The 21,360-nt window shown below is 37.5% G+C and overlaps 1 protein-coding gene across 2 annotated transcripts in view; it reads left to right on the top strand.

Annotated features, from left to right (window-relative positions):
* The window catches only part of LOC107090995 (TSC22 domain family protein 3-like), a 37,109-nt gene extending 16,348 nt beyond the window's left edge, over window positions 1-20,761 (top strand). Inside the window, exons 1-3 of one of the 2 annotated variants that reach the window (XM_015384681.1) lie at window positions 17,885-18,219; window positions 18,550-18,601; window positions 19,084-20,761. In XM_015384681.1, coding sequence (XP_015240167.1) covers window positions 18,095-18,219; window positions 18,550-18,601; window positions 19,084-19,353 — 447 coding nt within the window. In that variant the 5' untranslated portion in view covers window positions 17,885-18,094 and the 3' untranslated portion in view covers window positions 19,354-20,761. Of the gene's footprint in view, window positions 1-17,884; window positions 18,220-18,549; window positions 18,602-19,083 lie in introns of those variants that run through there. The other variant, XM_015384680.1, reaches the window with a different exon arrangement.
* The last annotated feature ends 599 nt before the right edge of the window (window positions 20,762-21,360 follow it).

A 21,360-nucleotide genomic window follows, 5' to 3' on the forward strand; every position in this document is an offset into this window, starting at 1 on the left:
GTATCAGCCTGCTCCATAATTTGAATGTTCTTAGTGGTTTATTTATACTTATGAATTTAAAGTTAATAAAATACAACCTCAACCTTTTTTGTTTTTGAATCTATGAAGAAAAACAAATGTGGGCAAGCTAAAAAAAAACCTCGCTTTGATTTATCGAACCCTCCATGAGTGATTAGGTTTTTCTGGATTAGGACGACCCATGGTTAAATGTTCTGACCCTTCAACCGTAAAAGATCTGTAGCTGTAGTGTAAGTGATCTCTAGGCTGTCCTGTTCTTAACTCACGTTACACAACAAACACACACACACAAAAGAAAATTGGGAATGTGTTGGCAAAACAATCCTTCCATGGTTTAGTTCATTGTGTTACCTGTTGAATAGGCAGCTTGAATCACAGTAGTATTGGAACCATGTTTTTCACAAAGGCTTTTCGGTATTTATTCTTTTATTCTCACGTTCACTTTCTTATGGTTTGTAAGGAAAAGGAAGTTATTTTATCTTAGATCAATAGTGAAAAGACGTTTTTGATTCTTTGCCAGTTAGGAATCCTACCAGATCAAAATCTTTTCAAATTTAGATATTTTTTCTAGATAAGATGTCAGATTTGGAGAAGGTTTTTCTTTTTTCTGAGTGATTTTCTACCAATTACAAGCAACAGCAATACACATCAGAAGCGTTCTGGAGAGTCTTCCCTCTATATTTAACACTGAGACCTTTTTCTTGAAAAAATTAAATACTAAAGCACAGTGAAACTATCGTGACTGGTCATTTTTGACCGACCCATAGCCGGAAGTCAGCATTTTAAATGCTGCTGGTTGTGCTCAGGTCAAAGTTGGTCAAAGTTGATGTTAAAGTTAAGAGACGAAAAACGGATAAAAACTATTAGTTTGCAAAAAAAACTTAGGCTTTAGCAGAGATTCACCTTCTAGCAGGACAGTGACCCTAATCATGCAGCCAGAGCTGCAATAGAGGTATTTAGATCAAGGCTTATTCATATCTTAGACACATGGCCCTGTCAAAGCATAAACCTGAATCCTATTATAAGTCTCTTGGAGGACGTGACCATTGCTGTATGTATTTGTATATAAAATTTATATAATGTATATACAATGACTGAGCTTGAACGATTTAGAATAATAGAATGGGCAAAACTTAACTTTTAGAAGACACATACCCCAGAAGAACGGCAATAGGAATTGCCGCAAAAGGTGGTTGTACAAAGTATCGACCAATAAGACTGGAGACAAATACACACCTTGCTTTCTTTATAAAGAGGTTATTCCTTGTAAAGAAAACAGCATAAACAAAAGGTATGAGGACAATTATTCTGATTTTTCTGAGTATTTACTTTCCACTTGAACACCACAAAAAAAAAAAACACACAGAGACGTTGGTTTCAATACAGCAAAAATAAATACTTTTGTTGGGGACTGTTTGTGATTTTAGGTATGAACTATCAGAATGTAAACACATTAAAAGCTTGGTTATGTCACTTCTTTTTTTTGGTGACCACTTATTTCTGTCGGTGTGTATTTTCTACAATCTGTGTTGGTCTACAAACATAATGGTTATTGGAATACAATAGAGTAATTGTGCAAACTGCTGGCCTGGTGTAATAGTATAAACAGTGTGTGGCACCTGTTTCCACAAACACATTGAGACATCCAGTGGGACAGATTAAAGACTTAAATTCCTCTTATCATCTTGATCCTAGGATAAGAGGCTAACACGTTTTGCAGATGTCTGCAAACTATTTACTTGAAGGCATCATATTGAGACATGTCTGGTGCATATGCATCATGTTTTCCTTAAGTAAGTTACTGTTGTACCTTCAACAAACTAAGTGCTTTAACTTAGTGTGGGTTGTCATAATATTGTGCTGCTGCCCACATTTTCTTGATTGTGGGAAATCCATGCTAGTATTCCTATTTTTTTGTGTAAGAGCTATCTATTTCCTTTTTTTGTTAACAACCCAACATGACCCCCATTACCTTTTCCCCTCCCCTTTTACCTCAAGGTAACCATGTCTTTTTTTTTTGGGTTAGAACTGGGAGTACAGCCAACATCTATCAGAGGAAACACTGCCTAACAACAGCTGTGAAAGCCCTCCCCCCAATCTTCCCTCCTTCTCCTCCTTGTCTTTTCTCTTCCTCCTTTTTGGATTTTCCTGTTTTGGTGTTTGGTCATGCTTTGCTCAGACTTCTTGACATGAAGCTCTCCTCCGCTGGGTGAACTGTGCTCTAATGAAAACTGATATCCTGGCTTGACGTGTGTTGCCTGCCTGTGCCTGTGATCGCTTCTCTTGACCTCAGAGATGACGGAAATTAAAGCAAACCTTAAGAAATGCTCATCACCGACTGGCTTGTAGTTTCATGCTGCCTTTTGCATACAAATACAGGAAATATCGGCTGAGCGTGTTGTGGGATGTGAGGAAATGTGTGTTTCTTTCTTCTGCAATCAAAGTGTGTTTTAAATAAAGGCACTTTGTGTGATCACTATTTGAACACATCCAGAGATGCACATGCAAATTTTCTTATCTTTGTTCATTTTTTCTCCCTGTCTGTGGTTAACAAACATCTACTAGTTCATGCATGCGTTTGGGAACAAAAACAATAAAAAAAACGATTATTTTTTCATTCTCTTAACACCAAGCTTGAAGGGCATGACAGGGCAGCCTTGTTGCGTGTTTACCTTTCATCTGGAACACAGCCCCGACATGGTACACCTACAGAGTAAATACCAGTATACAAGTTCATTGTCCACCAGTCTCTTTCGAGTCCTTGCAGTGGTGCAACAGCAGCAACTGTGCCAAAAATAGGCAAGGATTGTACAACAGGCAGCAATTAGGAATGTGACGAGACAGGTCAGAGACAGGATAATGATCATGAGACAAAGTCGGGGTTAAACTTTCCTGAAGCGTGCCACTCAGAAAGGCTTTACTGCAAAGAGATGTGGAGCACAGACAGGATTCATAATACTAACAGCTGTTAAAAAAGGTGAGCCATGCAGACAGAGAAGATGAACAGCGAAACAGGCCTAACAAAAGAGCTGCAGAGTTGAGACAGTAGGACAAATGGATGTGCACAAGGTGGCAGGCAAGACACAGAAGTTAAATGGCCAGTCAAGAGCAGCACAATTTCTAATATATTGAAAAATGATTAAGGTAAATAGCATTTGAAAAAAGAAAAAAAGTGAGCACTATCTTTATCACTACAAGAGTTTGCTTTGAAAAGGTGTGCATCCTTACAGGCATTGTGTTGTTTTTTTTTATTTTATTTTGTTTTTGTTGTGCCTTTTTTTTCATTTCTGTAGCCAGACTGCAATTACAGTCTAACAAAAAGGTAAAACCACAGGCATGAAAGGTAGCCACCAGATCCAAGATACAAAACAAGGAGGTGATTTGAGACACGCATTCAAATTATGTGTATGTGTCATGTTCAGGGTTTGCTGAAGAGCCTGTGACAGGTGTTTCTTTTTTTTTCATGTTTAAGTTCCTCAAATTTGAGCATAGTTCCCCAAAATAGTCTAACTGACTTTGGTGTATTGTAAAATTCCTGAGTATCATTTGTAAAGACAAAAAGCATCAGACATGAGGCCACCTTTTTAAAAGGCCCTTTCCAATACTGCTTATTACATTTCATTCAAATAAATACAGGAGGGGGTGGCGGGGTCAAAGCGTCAAGAAGCAAACAAATACATTTTTCAATTGTTATGTATGTGATGATTTTAACATAAGTTAAGAAAATATTTTAAATCAAACCATATCTTTATTTACTTGAAAAATCATCTATTACATATGCAAATAAAAGGCCATACTGTTAATATGATTAATTTGGTGACTATCTTCTGCGGTGACATTCTTTGGACAATAGTTTGTCACTGAGAAATAACTCTCAAATGGACCAAATAGCGAAATTCAAACAATCACCTTGTCTATGGCAATAACAGCAGCAGCCTTTGATTAAGAAGGAAAATAGTAACAGATAAAGTAAATTAACATTATAATGCAACTAAGAATGGTTCAGTAAAAAATATTTTAATAATTGTGTAATTTTGCATGTAATCGCATAATTAAGCATAGTTTTTTGTTACCCATTGAATTAAAACTATAAAACTTAATTGATAATGAATGTATTTATTTTATGTTTTGATTTCATATTCATTTAAATAGCATCTATAAATCAATAAATAAAATCAATAAATTATAACTTGAGTATTAAGGACGTATTGACGTATTCAACTGTCTCATTATTAGTCCTCAATAGCAAGGTTATGTAATAGAATTCTAGAGTTTTATTGTTTGATACCTTTAGATCAACAACATTTTGGTTGGTCGACATGATGATTTATTAGTGGCTTACAAACATGCTGGCTCATATCTTTTTTTGGGTGCAGTTGTTCTTCATGGACTTTAAGCCTGGTATGTTTCGTTTGCATCTTGCACTTCTGTTTTTTCAGGGTTAAAGCCAAGAACAACCCTGCAGTGCAGCAAACTTTGTGGTGTGCAATGCATGTTTGACCTTGTGGGCCTCTCCTTGTCTGATCATCTCTACTTTTGTGATTTCTGTCGACATTTCAGAGCTTCATAGTATATTATGTTCCTTTAGCATTAACAAGCGGCTGCATTTTCTGCAGTTTCCAAGTGTTTTTCCTTTGCCTTGATGAGTCAGCGTAAATCCAAGGCACTATAATCACGGGGTAAATCTCATTCATCAAAGCAGGATCTGCGTGATTTCATTATAGAGATAAAGTAACAACATTTCAGCTCCCAAATACTGCTTACGTGGGGAAATCTGCTTGTCTTCAAAACAATAAGAAACTCTTGCGCACATTTTCTCACTCAAGAGCCAGATCTGATAAAACGTTTTACGTCAGATGCAGCTTTCCCTGCAACTGATTTTTCAGGCATGTCTAGTATCATCTTCTGTTTTTTTATGGGTTTTTTAGTTGATTGACATGAGAGACATAAGAGGAAAAACATTTTGTAAAGCTGTTCTGCTTGATTTCCATGTTACGCACAATAAATCATTATGTCTGTTTTTATTGCAATTAAAAAAGAGCTTAGTGAAGATTTAAAAAATTTTGCATAGAGCTAGGTTTAGGAAAAAAAAACTGTTTGTGTGCAATAAAAAAGCAGACTGTGGTGTCCACATTCATACGCACGTCTGAGCTTTTGTTTGCGTACATCACAGCATTCACTGGTCTGTCCCTTTTTTGCACGCACATACGTCTTTGTGTTGAGAAGCATCCTTATCCTTTTGGCCTGCATGCATTGTTGGGAATCTCTGACATCCACGCTTGAATGCACACCTTCACTTGCACTGGGCTTTGACTGATCAGTGTACCTGTACAAAGTGTGCGTGCAGAACAGATAGACGAGTGTTCCCTGGTTTCAAAGGTGAACTTTGTACCCCTTGTGTACACGGTGGAGGCCAGCAGATTTAGCCCGAGCCTACAATGACCGGGATAGCAGGCCTTGTTTACTCGAGTTTTAGATGAGCCAAGGTACATGTACAGAGAGTTCGTCCTGTGTGTAGAGCGATTGTGAACTCGGTAGTTACTTCAAGTGCAGGCATTTCCTGTTTGTTGAAAGAAACAGAGGCCTAAAGAATTGCATATTTAACACTTTGAGCAATTAGAGAATTTGAGCTTTTAACCAATTTTTTATGTAAAGTGGAAAAGAAAGTAAAGTATTAGTAGTAGAATGATTTTTTAATCAGTTGTGACGAGGATATAATAAACATGCGGTAAGATATTTACAGTCATTAACCATTTAAACTGATTAACTTTCCTCCATCCTGATAATTTAAGCAATTTCAAAAAAAGAATGACCATAGTTTTATGCACTGGGGACTTACATTAAAAAAACTGTTTGAGATCTGAAACTAGACTCAAACTTTCCCAGAAAATTCTAATTTAAACATTCCAGAGTTTTTAGACTTAACTTTTTTTAAATTTCTATATGCTTGACATTTAGGTAAAACTACTAGTTCTACAGGATCCACAAATCATCAAAAACAATGCTGAGAAAAACTTCTTCATTTTTTTATGTTTGGTACTAAGAAATTTTACCGTTTCTAAATCATCGGAACAAACAGACAAAAATGAATGTTCTTTTACTACTATAAAATCTTAATATAACTTTCATTATAATACATGATTAAAAAAAATACCAGACTGTTGGGTTGGTTGAAATTGTATAAAACCTAAAATGTACCTCAAGGACTCATAATAAGAAAACCTAATAATTGCAGTTTTTTTGGAACTTTCAGCTCAATATATAAGATAAGAGGGCAACTAATTGTTTAATCAGTGCTCATGATTAGTTAGCTCTCAATTAAGGCATACATAAATGAATCTATTTGAATTTGAAGGATTAATGTCCATTAGAGCAAAACAGCATTTTCTTTAACATTTCTGAAATAGTAAAAGTGCTACAATCACCTCTTGGCCATATGGATTCATTTTTGTTTGTACTTTGGTGACAGAAGTCTTATCAACCCTTCAATGGAACAAAATAGGGATAAGATGTTCATCTAAAAACTCTACTGTAGATAGTAAAATACACAAACAGAGCAGTACAGCCATTTTAAACCACATTCATTATTTGTGACTAGCTTAACATCTTACAAAACAGACCTGCTTTATCTATTAATACAAGAAGGAAATGCTACTTGTACTGTATGCATAACATAGAGCAGAATAATAAAAGTGTAATGACTGCAGCGTCTTCATAATTAGGCAAGTATGGCCTTTTAGACAGAAAAAAAGCAGGAGCGTTAAAACAGCTTTGGTTAAAATATAAAAATATGTATTATGACGGTTACAGTTTTTTCCCATACAATAATTCCTTTAGAAGGTAAATGCATCTGCAGGCAAATTCATATGACTCAGAAACTGACCTTGGTGGGCGACAGCCGGACACACATCTTAGTTTGTCTTAAAGCAGACAGAGCTGCAACGGCCTTGCTCTGCTCTAAATCAACATGTTTCCTTCCAGTATGCACATCTGTCCCTATTTGTCTCACGCTGTCCCCTGCCGGTTGGGGACTCTCACCAGGCAGACAGGCTGAGGAAATATTGCAGTCATCAGGCTCTCTCACGCTTCGCCTTTCCTCTGTATAAGTGAAATCCTCTCTGCTCCTCTGTGTTCAGCTCAGCGGTTTTTAGTGGTGTGAGGTTCAATGCTTTTAATATTTACAGTTCGCTCAAAGGCAAAGCTGTAAGAGGTGCAGAATAGGCTTGACTCCCCCTTAGTACTACCTTACAATGACACCATAAAATACATCTGGAGCCCTGGTGATCAAAATAAGAAATTTTGCTTTTATGGTGAGTTCAGCTCCCAAATAGCTGCAATAAATTGAGCCGAATTTATGGATGGTTGTTAATATAAACCCAACGTAGCTTTATTCTGGGTTTATTGTGTTGCTTGAAGTTTAAATACAAATAAGTTATCACTTCTCCCAAAGGAAACATAAAAGGCTGCAAGTAAATGCGATATCTACTACATCTTTTAACAGGCAGATTTTCAAATTGAACAGTTTGGTTTCTCTCTTGTACTCACTATAACCATTTATGGTTATTTTAAAACAGGATTTTGACATTTTTCCAAAAACTTAATCTTTACTGCAGTTGCTTCTGCTAAAATGCTAATGCATACAGACATCTGGACCTGATGGAACCTGCAATAAATGAATTAAGATAATTTAAAAAAAGACTAAAGCTTAACTAGTCTGGTAAGTGAATAAGAAACAAGCCATAGTGGCGCTTGAAGCATGTATACACAACTGTTCATTTCTATTATTTCAGAGAAAAAAATGTAGGAGGGCATTTTAGACCACATGTCTGAAAATTTAAAACAGTATCAACTTTAAATGGTAAAACTCTCCAAAAAGAAAAGCACATAGGATCAGTCTGTATAGACTTGAGGCTGCCACTGCTGAATAACTGAATAACACAACAACCACATACTTTACCACCAAAAACCAGATTTTGTTTAGCCATCATAATATAAATGTCAAGTTTAAAGGGTTATAAAATACACTTTTCCCTAAGGAGTGTTCTGAACTAGCATGATAGACTGACTTTCAAACGTACATTTTTACGGCTTGCTCTTTAAGCACTTGGCCAATACTCCACAAAAATTTTTTGCGTATTTCAAAATTAAATTTCTTTTTCTATTTTGCTCACCTCGAGTATCCATTTCTTAGTATTGAAGCCTGCTATGATAACATGGAACTGTATAGAAAGGATGGGTATTCTGCAGCTGCCAACCTTGGTTTTAATGAAAATCATCTCCATAAGTTCTGTAGACAAATTACATGCATACAAGTCATGTTTGTCATGATGCGTTACATTTGTTTGATCCGAGTTATTCCTGTGGTCTTTTAAGTGCTGTAACACATACTTTGTGTGGCTTGTGAAAAGATCAGTCTGACTTAATATCCTCAGGCTAGTATGAATAACAGTGGAAGAAGTCATGACTGGTTACTGATATCAGTGACTTGTTCAAAAAAAGGTAAGCCGCTTTTCTTATAGGTGCTTTACAGGATATTTAACAGTTTAAAAAAGATTTTAAACACCAGCTCCACAAATTAAATTAAAGAAATCATGAAACACATGAAAATATATCCATAATTTTTAGACACAGAAAATGTGTACTTATTGCTCATTTGCATAGCTGTTAAACTTTCTATTTAAATTGTCACCAGAATGACTGCCAGTGACTTGTATCCTATTAACCATGGGAACTTAGTCACCACCCCGTCGTCATTTCACAGGTGACAAAGGATTAGCTTTAAAGCTCAGCGGAGGAGCCTGCAGGAGTCTGTGGGAACGACTTAGTGTTTGGATGACACTGACATTGAGAGTTCGCAGGGTGCCTATCATCCAGTTAAATCCAGATCTTGCTGACAAAGTGGGACGTGCAGGAGCAGGCCACGTAGGCGTACAAGTGTGTGGCAAGCACCATGCATCAGTGTACGTACTGGAAAACAAAAACACATCTAAGCACATAATCGCACGCCAGGGGGCAGCCCATCGAGGGCCTGAGTCGCTCCAGTGTTCCAGTTGTTTGTGACTTGGGTCACACAGCTGCAAGCTCAGCAAGATGGATGTAAAAAAAATAAGAATTAAGAGGAAAGATGATGGGAAAGAATATTGCATAAGATAATTATATGTAGACATATAGTTTACCACATAAGGGAGAGCGAGAAAACTACAACAAAAACTTTAGCTTGATAAAAATCCTCAAGGGTTCCGTTTGTTGTTGAAGGCCATGCATCTGCATTTGGTTAAATATGCTATAAAAGCCACTATATGCTTCAAGTTCTTATTTTTAGTAAAACAATTTGCAGCAACCGCTTCACTCGGTTAAAGCCTTGCTAACCATAATTACCCTCTGATGCTCAACAGATGATAGATTAGCAATTAAACACCAAGTGTTTAGGAGCCCAAAGCATGTAGCAACTGGTTTTCTTATTTAGTTTTTTTTTTTTTTTGCTTCATTTGGCTAAAATAAAATCCATTACTCTAACTGTATGTGTAAATGTATGTGGTGTGTGTCGTCTAATGACCTTCACACACTGACAGCTGAGACCTTCAGTGCACTTTAATATTTAAGGACATAAGTTACACAGATGTCTTTGTATTCAAGCATTTTGACAGGGAGGTGTATCAGACATGCAACACATTAAGCTTTGAGCCTAATTTCAAAAACAATTTTTCATAAAGTTAGATGTAAATATCAGTTTCATTTATATTTTGTTGGCTTTTCAGTGCAGCTTTAGGGTTAAAAAAATGCACCTATTGAAATAACATGAGAAAATTTAAATTACAGAGCCTCTATTGCAACACTACAGTTTATATAACTTGACATGATGATATGTGACCTTGATATATGAATATTGTCTGATAAGAGTTCTTTTCCATATGATATGAACTCCAACAGAAATTTAGCAATAAATCTAACTGGAACATTGAGCTTAATAGGTCACAAGATAAATCTTTATTTATCTGCTTGAAAAATATTTGACCTCTGCTGAGCCATGCTGTGGCCCCCAATGTTACAAACTCCCTGAGCAACAATCTTCTTAGCACAGCATCATTTGCCACATTTTCTACTAGTCCGCATCTTTTAGTTCTAGCAAAGTGTTGTTTTGCTAAAGGTCAGGGTCTCTAGTAAACTGTGCAATTATGTTGACTGAATAAAGGTATAAACGGCTGTTGGAAATGTAATAATCATAGGCTAGAAAATTATGTGCAGTGCAAAAACGCTGCTTCACAGGGTGCAGACATGTCCCAGATATAAGAATAACGCTCAACACGAACAGTAAGTAATGTTACTGATTAAATCTAGGCATATATCTCTATTAGAACTCTACTAAGCTATGATTTTCCTGGTGTTGATACCATTTAACTTTAGTGGCCATAATCTGTCTAAGCAGTGCCTTAGGAGACATTGTATATTCCTAAACGGTTTCTATATGGAAAATCATGGAACAGTCAAACGAATATAGAACCAACTATGCTTAGTGAATTCCTGTAGCATCTAGCATGCAGCAATGGAAACACTAGCTTATATGTAGACAGGAAGAATAACTGATTTCACCTGCATTTTTTTCTGATGACCTCTAGAAGAACATTACAGTTAAGAATAATTCTGTTGGATGTCTTTTAATAAAAAAGATAACATACTTTGCTGTTGTTTGCATAAAGTTGTATGGCAACCAGGACTTTCAGGGACTATAGGGAACCCTGAAAGTACCATCTGCTTTCGGACCATAATACAATTGTAAAAATAGCTTTTGTTTCCGATCTTCCTAACCCCTATTTGAAGCTGATTGCAGTAGTGCAAATACGTGAATAAAATAAAGAAACCACTCTTAATAGAAGGCTAAACTTGATACAAAATGTCAAAACTCTGTATGATTACTTTGGAGCACCTTTGATATGTTGAAGAAAATTAAAAAATAATAAAAATGTATAAACATTAGCTAAAGTTCAATATGATGGCTTACAGTATAAGAACAAACAGTGAGAAAATGATTAATCATGACTAGACACTGAACTGACTAACCCTACAATGCAGCAAGTTTCAGGAAATATACAATGTCACTCTGCTTGTATATGACCTTGAAGCTAATATCTCACTGTTTAATGCTACTGAACTATGTTTTTGATTATAAGTTTTATTATTCTTTAGAAAAGAGTAGATTGAAAGGTTTCTTTGTCTGTGACAGACTTGGTTAATGTTCCACAAAATACAAAATCAGGTTTTAAGGTATGAGGCTACCTTTGACACCAGACGTCTCTGTTCTGTAATGGGGATGAGATGTCAAATGTCACATCATTCTTGCCAGCAGACAAGATTAAGCTCAAAGAGAGACGTGAGATGCTTATGCAGAGCTGTCAAATGAGTTCTTAATTCAGAGCTGTCAAACTGGAAAGAGGCGTGCAATTTGTCAAGTCCAAAGTGCTTTTTAGACTTTTTTTTTCAAAGCAGTGACAGTTCAAACAAATATATCCTCTATGACAAAAGAAGATTAATGCCTTAGGCGAACCCAGAGCTTTGAAGGATTTCTTTAACACCCCGTATACAATAAGAAATATTACACTGTGAGCAATTAGACTCATCTATCTGTTTCAGCTTGCTTTTGCAAGCAACACATTCCAATATGTCAAATGTTGTTTGACCAGTTTCATTCTCTGTAAAAGTTCAAACTAAGCTTACGAAAATAGCAAGCGTTCTTTGGCACTAGAGGCATCAATGGAGATTATGCTTACAAGAAAAAAAAAGGAGGGGGGGGATCCATGGGTCAAGATATGAATTGAGGATAGCCGCATTTAGAATTTGGGACTCTTGACATGGGTCATGCGTTTTACCCCTTCGCCAGTGTAGAGCCCATTTTCAAGCAGCATGAGTGAGCACTATACAGGAATCAGACCAGCCTGATATTTGACTGCTGAAATAGAAATTTTATCTCATCTGTCCGAAAGAGACAAACTACAATGCAGGCATGAAAAAACTAGAGCCATTTCAGAGAATGGCCATCTTTATCTGGACTCAGCGACTATTGTATTCCATTTGACTAGAGTCACATCATGCAAGTATCAGTCTGAGAATGGCACTCACAGACATGGCTGCAGAGCCACTGGTATTGTCATTGTTCAATTATCTCTTTGTGCGCTGACAACAGAGTTGTTGGGTACAAACACCCATAGAACTGGGTGAAAACAGCCTAGAGTTTCTCACAGCCTTTACTTCCACTTCATACAAACGCCACCATGGGACAGTCTCAGACGTGTCCCACAGGAGTTTCCTCTGCTGGAGCGAAGCCACCCTCTCCTAGGATAGTGACACCTCTTCAGGTGATCGAGCCGCCTCAGAGATTCTTTTACTACCATCCACATTTTCCTTTAGGCTTTCCAGACAGAACTGTGAGCTACTCGCCCCCATACTCGCCTAGCCTCTTCAAAAGGCCAGATCGCCGGTAAGTGAAGGCAGAATAGGTGGGGAGGGATCTTTTTCTTGTATTTAACAGAAAATTTGGCATGATGGTGGCATAGCAGCTGTTCAGATCAAAAGCAAATTGGTAGAAAAGAGGCAATATGTCAGCAGCTGTTAATGTTGTTAATGGATATTTGTTAGATTTCTTTCACTAAAAAATTGATTTTATCCAGTAAAATATGATAAATAAATGTTAAACTTGTCTTAAAAGAGAGCAAAACAACCAAAGAAACAAACTATTTCCTATTCTTTATACCAGGTAGGGCTACACGACATATAGCACATTTATTTGTAAGGCAAAAACTCTGTATGTAATATATATGCCACAGAATGCTGCTGTGATTGCAAAAATAGTTATAAAGTTAAGTACAAGTATGGTGAGCATTAAAGCTACCTATATTTATAATATACTTTGTGATGCTTGTTTTATTCAGCAAAAAAATTACATATACATATTACTATGGCAACATTCGCCAGTATTATCGTGTATCTTATATAAGGCACATATGAGGTACCTCACCTTTCAGTTTGATGAGTCCTGAAAACAAAATGCCTAAAGAGAAAAAATGCTCTGGCAGCAGATTTGCCCTATACTTGACCCTTTATAATTCACAATTTGGTCAACTGGTAAGCAAAAAAATTTAATACAAAAGTAAATTGCGGGGCAAAAACACTTTCACCATATGAGCACTGTAGTTACACAAACAATATACATGGCAGATGTGCATCATTACTACAGAAGACCTTCAAATGCGAAGATATTGCATCTATGACAATTTTTCTATACAATATAAATGCTAAAAAAGAGTGCTATAAAGACAATAGAACAAATCCTGTCCTTTTGCAACATGCTGTCTTCTACAACCTTAAATACAATGGGCTTACCTTATTTTGAATGGAAAAGCATCAAGAGAACCCTGTTTAGTCCAAAGAGATAATGGGGAGGATTTTTTTTAGCCCATCTTCTCACATTTGGAAACAAGTAATATACATTTCTAGATACATGTATGTATCAATCATCAAGATGCAATTTCAGGGATTTGTTGCCTGTTAATGTTGAAAGCTCGTACTTATTTCTATTTTCTCATTCATGCTGTGTTGATAAAACAGTTGTGCACATTATTTGTTTTTCTCCTTCCAGCGATGATCACAAATGATACTGGATTTCAATGGTAGTCATGTAATTGTTCATCAAATACCTTGCAGCGAATTGCTATTTCCAACTGAAAGGCACATGCTGACAGTTTGTTAGATGTAATAACACATCTCATTAGAAACACTCAAGCTATGAGCCTTATTATTTGCTGCTCAAGAGACTGAAGAAGATGTGGTAACGACTGCCTCTGGGTGTCCTGGTGTGTAGAGACCATTTAGTATTCACTGTTTGTAGTCAGTGTTGTTGCCCACATGGACAGCTTCCTTTGAGATCAGCACCCTTTGAGATAGCCTCTGGCTGCAGCCGGTGGCGATTATGCACATTGGTAGATCACACTCCTAAAAGGCAACATATTACAAACTCTTGGAAAAGAAGAGAGAAATAGCAAGAAAGCAAGTCAAAAACAATGTACATGTTCTTGTTTGTTTCCTCGTGGCCTCTTTTGAATTAATCATTTGCATTTTTGGCAGTCGCTGCTGCATTCTTCTTGAAATTATTCTGTCAAAACCTAGACATGTTGCTTTTAGCAAGAGCTAAACAGTTGGCAGCATGACTCATTGTCTTTCGTTTTCAGCCATCATTGGGGATGAACTTATGATATAACATGTTTGGCTTTGGAGCTAAAGACATTTGATGGGAAATGTGGCTATAGCGTGACTCATTGAATACAAATGACAAGCATTAAACATGAGCTGTCATCGAAAAGAAAACCAAAAGATGGAACAATCTAGAAACAGGCTGGGGACATACTAATTCATATTATTCTCCTTCCCTAAATAAAAGCGGAGCAAAATTAAAAAAAAAAAAAACAGCTGTGCTGTAAAGGCCACCAAGGTCTGCTATTGAATATTAGAGAGCAAACAGCATCACAAAAATTAAGGGAAAACAGCAGACTAGTATGGGAGTTGTAGAAAAGTTAAAAGAATGAATTTGCTGATTGACCAACTCGTTGCGCTCAGCATTTACAGGAGTGTGTAGAAGAGTTTGCAGTTTGCAACAACTTCAACAGGTTGGGGGCAAAAAACATTTTTAAAAAGGCTGTCAGATAAGACCCAAACTGAACGTTTTGGCCTTTTGTAAAAAAGGCAATGTGAGCTTAAAAAAGACATCAAAAGCAAACATACAAAAACTCTGAATCATCCTGAACATACCTGTTCAGTTGTCAAGTATGGTGGGGGATATGTCAGGAATATGTTTCCTCAGCATCACTATGAAGCTGGTTGGACAGAGACTACAGTCAAACTATTTAAATGTTTGTTTTTTGTGTCCTAGACGATAGCCCAACAGCTTTGCTTTCACAAGCAGAGCATTATGACTGTTGCTATAAGATTCTGCTTGGTACTTTTATATGAAACTTTATTGAAAATGATTAAGGATGTGAGAAATAAAGAGGGTATAGGAAATAAGTAGACAGAGAAAAAGATAGAGACAGGGAAGAGTGCATGAAAACCAAAAAATAAAACAAAACTGCAAAGGTAGTCAACAAAGAAGATATACAATAGATAGAAGACAACAGACAACCAAATTATTGAAAGCATTGAAAACCTTCCAGGGTGTAATTTAGATATCCATGTGTGTGGATTGCAAAATCTATGGTGATTACACAATATTATTTAGGGTGGTAAATATCTGTAGCTGCAGCTTAGTATTTAGTATTTATGTATATCCTCAAACACCTGAAACCAAAATCCTGTGGTTTGTATGCATGGGCATGCTAGAGCATAAAGGAGTTACAAAACATCTTCAGAAGGAAAATATGCTTAATAGCAGGTGTGGACTGCGCCACACTCCTCTGACAGGGCCCAGGATCAATAAAGAGGCGAACCCAGCCCCAGATATTCAGAGGCCCCTCAGATCAATGGGATAAAATGAGGCCACACACAGCAATGGCCACCCCCACCAGAGAAGGGCAAACGAAAACATCTGAACCCCCTAAACGATTAAAATTACAGAATGGCCCAGTCAAAGTCCAAATGTAAATCCAATTGAAAACCTGACACAAGACTTTAAATATAATTTTCCCTGTAACTCTCAGTTTGAATGAGTTTCAGCGGTTCTTTGAAATGAAAGTGGAAAAATGATCTTGATATGTACGGCTTTAGAGGCATACCCCTAAAGACATAAGCTATAAGATTAAAAGATGGGTTCAACGAGGCATTGATTTGGCAAGATGAATAGATATGCACAGCACATGTTTTGGAAGTGTTTTTGTAAAAAAACTAGATTTAAAACTGTGTTTTTATTCCACATTATAACTATGAACTACTTTGTGTTGGTATATATTGAATAGCTGTTTTTAAATACTACCTGATGTGCTGTGATTGGATATGTATGAGACAAAAGGGAACGCTCCTAGAGATGGATCAAAAAAACACTCTATGGATGAATTCCAAAGAAGTTACTGACTAACTTAGAATGTTCTTCTATTACTGTGAGTAGAAGAGAATGTTTTACGTAGTGGTGTTCCCAAAGAAAGAAAGTTTCCGGCTCATCATCAATACAGTATCAGTAAACTGCAGTTAGAAATGAGTACACAGAGAGACAGCTGAATGGTGTTGAGCAATGACATTAAAGCTGATTAACTTTGCATAGAGCATAAACACATCTAACAGCAAATTTAGGTGCTACTCAGTGGAAAAAAAGTATGTTGACATTTTATGTGCTTTATCAGCTTTTACTGCTGCCCACAATCTGTTTATTAGTTTGGAAAAAACCAAGTAGAATTGTGTGAGATGTGAAAAAGTTTTAAAATGCTACCAGTAGTGAAAAAAGGATAAGCAATAAAGAGCAGGGATCAATGAGTGGTTATTTATACTTTGCATGGTTATAGGGGTGCTCATCGCAGATATAATGACCTACATTTATGTTACAAAAATAATCCTTGTGTTTTTGTTGTACACATATAACTGTTTTTCCAGGAATGTGACATATAAACATTAATGTATGATTGTGTGAATAGCATATATTGATTTAGAATAAGTAAGGATTTGCTACAAGTAGGTGAATGGAAAAATCCACAAAGGAAAAAATAAATAAATATGGATATTACAGTACAATGTAACTTCCGCTCTCACCACTAGGGGGAGGTGAAGTTCGGATATAATTGTAGGAAATCTACCAAAGTATAGGATGGAAAAATACCTATATAAACTGTAGGTGGGCATGTGCTCTGGTTGTTGAAAAAACATCCAATAATACTATAGACTTTTATGATAAACAATGTAGAGGACAAATTTTGGGACAACACGTTTTTGTCACTCTTGTACTCAATGTTGTACTTTATCAGGGGTCCACACTGCTGATAGAAACCTGCACTGTTCAAGGAAATGATACGATAACAAGAAGCTCTCAGGAGCAAATCAGGGTAAATCTAATAAACTAATCCCTCCTATAAACCAGATTGTAATTTAAAATTCGCTTAAATAAACGTGTGGTGCGTGCAACATTTGATAAATAAAATAAGCTTTTTAGTTTTTTGCTGCTGTTTTGAACAATAGGGCCACCTTATTTACTCATATGCAAAAGATCTTTTAGTGTTCGCTCGGTTAGATTTTCAGCACGTCTCCGTTTGTGGGTTAACTGCATAAAGTACTCGAAAAAAGTACAGAAGTTCAGAAGGGGGGCACTGGCGGTGCTGCGTTCAAAGGCTCGTTTCACCGGTCGTTATTTTAGAGCTTGTTTGTGTTTCAGAGAAAACCCGATCTATATGAGCGCTGACGCATTGCACAGTAGATATTATAACTTATCTGGAAATAGAAGAACTGAAAACAACCTTGTACTTAAACATTTGGGGATGTTATGATGCTTATTATGACCGGAATGCTTATAAAGTGTCTTTTTAACAGTGAGCCTTTCCACAGTGCATCATAGGTGATCGTTTTGCTGTTTTCAACTTCATAAACAGTCATAAAAAAAGGAAAAATACTGCGCGCAGATCCTCATGATGAAACTATTTACGTATTTAAAGATAGCACGGTGAATTAGACGCTTTATGGACCCTACGGAACAATGTGTACTATGTTGCATAATGTAAAAAGCAAAGGGGGGCGTATTTATCAGAACCTAAAAATATGGCTCATTAGTGATTTGTTTTTCCTGATGGCCCTTGAAGGCAGCTGAAGCTCTGCCCCCTTCTTCCTATTCTCTGCCGCTATAGCTAATCTGCATAATTTATACAAACGTCACAAAAACCAGCCTTACAAATACAAGCCGGAGGCAGAAATAGCAACAGACAGCCGCTCAGAAGAACCGGCGAAGCTTCACAGAGAAACCCGACACAGCACTCAGCTCTTAAACCTTACAAAGAGAGCGTGCATCGCTGCTTATAACCCGACCAACCGAACCGGATCCCTACTTAACTGACTCACTTCGGTGACCGACAAAGTCGCAATCGTGGCGAGAAGCATCATCCAAACGAGTGTGGTCTTCAACATGAGCACAGAGATGTTCGCTAAGACCCCGATGGAGGTGGCTGTTTATGAGCTGCACAACTTCTCCATCTCTTTCTTCTCCTCGCTGCTCGGAGGAGATGTCGTTTCGGTCAAACTTGACAACAGGTACATAGATTTATTAAGCTGAGTGCGACGTTGTTAACCCGTTATTAACCTGTTATTAACTGGGAGCGACGCCAGTTTATTATTGTTTTCCACAAACTACCGTCTGATGCTGTTTACTGTTAAACTTAAACTCCCGTTGAAGGATAATCTTGGCTGCTTTTAACTTTCCTTCGCTTATAAAATTGTAATAGATCTTAAAAAGCATCGCTTTCGTTTCTTGCAGCTTTTAGTTTCACTGTCTGATGTGTGACGTCTGGAAGAAGCTGTGCATGTGGATTTAACGGTGTTTATGGGCTGTGAATTTATGGCTCTCTCTCTTCCTGTTTGCAGTGCCTCTGGTGCTAGCGTGGTGGCCATTGACAACAAGATCGAGCAGGCCATGGTAAGCAGAGCAGCAACAGCAAACACAATGCTTATAGGTGCAGAAAGGTGAACCAGTAGGGCTCATGCATATTTTAGACAAACTATAGTAGCTGACCTATACGGGATGTTACAGCTTTTATACGACTTTTAAATACAGAATGCATGCAATCAGAGCACATATGGATTGTTTGTCTAAAAAAAAAAAGATATTGATAAATAAAAGCAGCGGGAAGCCCCAGCTGTGAGCCACAGGCTCAAGCTGCTTCATGTTTGTTTCACATCTCAGAGTAAACAGAGTGCAAGAAGCAAAACAAAAGGAATGCATAGAAAGTACTATTCCATGCTACTTTGGTGCTATAAGAGACAGGGAAGAATCTATATCTCCTGGAAAACCAAATGCTTGAGTTAGTTTGGCGATAAGCATATTAGTTTTATAAAATTTAGTTTTTTTTTTTTTTTGCAATTCTTGCAAGTCTAATTAATCTCTTTTTGCCATATCAGGATCTTGTCAAGAACCACCTGATGTATGCTGTCCGTGAGGAGGTGGAGATCCTCAAGGAGCAGATCAAGGAGCTGGCGGAGAAGAACAACCAGCTTGAGAGGGAGAACTACCTGCTCAAGAACCTGGCCAGCCCGGAGCAGCTGGAGAAATTCCAGTCCCGCATCCCGACGGACGTGCTTTTGGACAATCAGAACGTCCAGGTGACCCAAGAGGGACACCAACAGAACCAGCTGCAGAGCTGTAGCCACACCACTGGCTCTGCTGTATAAGTGGCTCTGCCTTGGGGCGGGCAGAGCCACTTTCTCCTTCCAGTCGTGGACCTCGTTTTTTGAACGTAAGCGTTACTAAATCGCCGCCGTCGAGACCCCTTCGAGACAGCGAAGAAGAATCATCGGTGCTCTGAATGATTGATGGGACTCGAATGAACTGTTGATTCTGATAAGCACAAAACCAGAACTAGAGACGCTCTAAAACTGGTGCCAAGTCAGGCCTGTCCTGTGTACCATCCAGCTCTTTGTCGTAGTCTCTCTTCTTAGGCATGAGCATTAAGCGTAGAGAGGGCAGACTAGCCTAGACAGCGGGTAGGGGATTTCCCTACCTGGCCAAACTCTCCCAATAAAAAAAACACCCTCCTCTTTTTCCTATGATGAGGTAGAGAGGGTGAGGAGGTGTTGATTGGGCTTGCCCTGCAGGCGCTAACCTGGAAAGTGCTGGGACTTTGCTCCCTCATGACCCAGAGGAGACCCATCTGTGATGGTCCTCCAAGTCTCAACAAGATCAGCCCCATTCGTGTGGATTCAAGCCATCTCAAAATACTTCAAAGGACTACCAGCTGCACATTTCAGACTAATAAGGACTTTTTAATCTACCTATAGTGTATGGCTGCCATTTTCCTGTCCATCTTAAGCATAACAAGGAAAATATACAGGATAAGCTACCAAGGTGGAGATCAAAGCAGTGTACTCCATCAAAGCTGATGAACTGCTGCAGTAAACTAACCAGTATACTGTAATATCTCATAAATTGTATTGTTTGCTGTTGGGGCTGCTTATGAGGGGGACAACTAATTCTGCTTATCTTCTGTTTTTGTTAAATTCAGAACAAAAATCATGTGTTTTGTACTATAGGAGGAATGTTTTAGGCTTTTGGAAGCTGTCTTTGTTACAGGTCCGTCCATATTTGCCGTTTGGTTTGCCTAACTCAAGGAAAACTACAATGTACATACAGATGAAATGACTTTAGGTAAACACTGTTAGGATGGTTTGCAAGCAGACAGCTGTATTTCCAGCAGCCTATGCACTCCTGATTGTTTTCTGTTTTGTTTGTAAGTAGTGCCGTCCAGTATCTGATCTCTTTCCTTAATGAGTTGGGACCTTGAAAACAATGGCACGACAACAGTGCCTGTAAGCGATGATCGCATTTCTGACAAGACTTTGGATGTTGCTGTTGTTTATCCAGCTACCAAAGACTTATTTTCACACAGCAACAAAAGCTAACCAAATGAGGACCACGTTTAAGAACTTCACAGGAAGAAGTCTTCTTTGTTGTTAGTGCTAAATGTTGTTATTGTTTGTTGCTTTATTTTTGTAAGACGATGTTGCTGTAAATTGTCCTCGAAACAGTTGACCAGCTGTGGTTTGTGGATATGACTGCACATTTGCAATAAACCGTATGTTTACATAATATATCAAGTTGTTGGTCTTTGACTTCTGATTCTTACATGATTCTATAATCAGATGATTTTACTGAACTTCATTAAAACTAAGCGGGTGTAAAGTTAAGAACTTTATTAACTCTAATTGGACAAGACATGAAAAAATTATCATTACTATATCAGGGCCTATAATTCAAACATCGATATGTAATGGTACTTGTAGGCTTGAAAATATTCTGATTACAGAAGTCCCATTAGACACCTCCTGCTGGAAAAGGATATTTTTAACCAGTTTTAAATCTTTACACCATTTAGGATTTTTTTTTCTTCAGAATCCACCATTTTACAAGCTATTCTGATCAGCTTACTAGATCATGCTTAACTAAAGCATCACTGATGCTTCTTCCCCCTATTTTTACACTATGCATGATGTGGCACAGTATTAACTCTACTATTCCTAAAGCACCTAAATGGACTGTGAGGAAAACATAGTGAAGTGAATAGTGGAGTTATGTGTTTTGTATTCTTTTAACAATTATGCTACATCTTACTTGTGGTTAAATTTATTCCAGTATATGATAAATACTTGACGTTTCAAAAATCTAAGTAAAAATGCAGAAAA

The sequence above is a fragment of the Cyprinodon variegatus genome, unplaced genomic scaffold, assembly GCF_000732505.1.
Source record: "Cyprinodon variegatus isolate N-32 unplaced genomic scaffold, C_variegatus-1.0 Scaffold319, whole genome shotgun sequence".
NCBI lineage: Eukaryota > Metazoa > Chordata > Actinopteri > Cyprinodontiformes > Cyprinodontidae > Cyprinodon > Cyprinodon variegatus.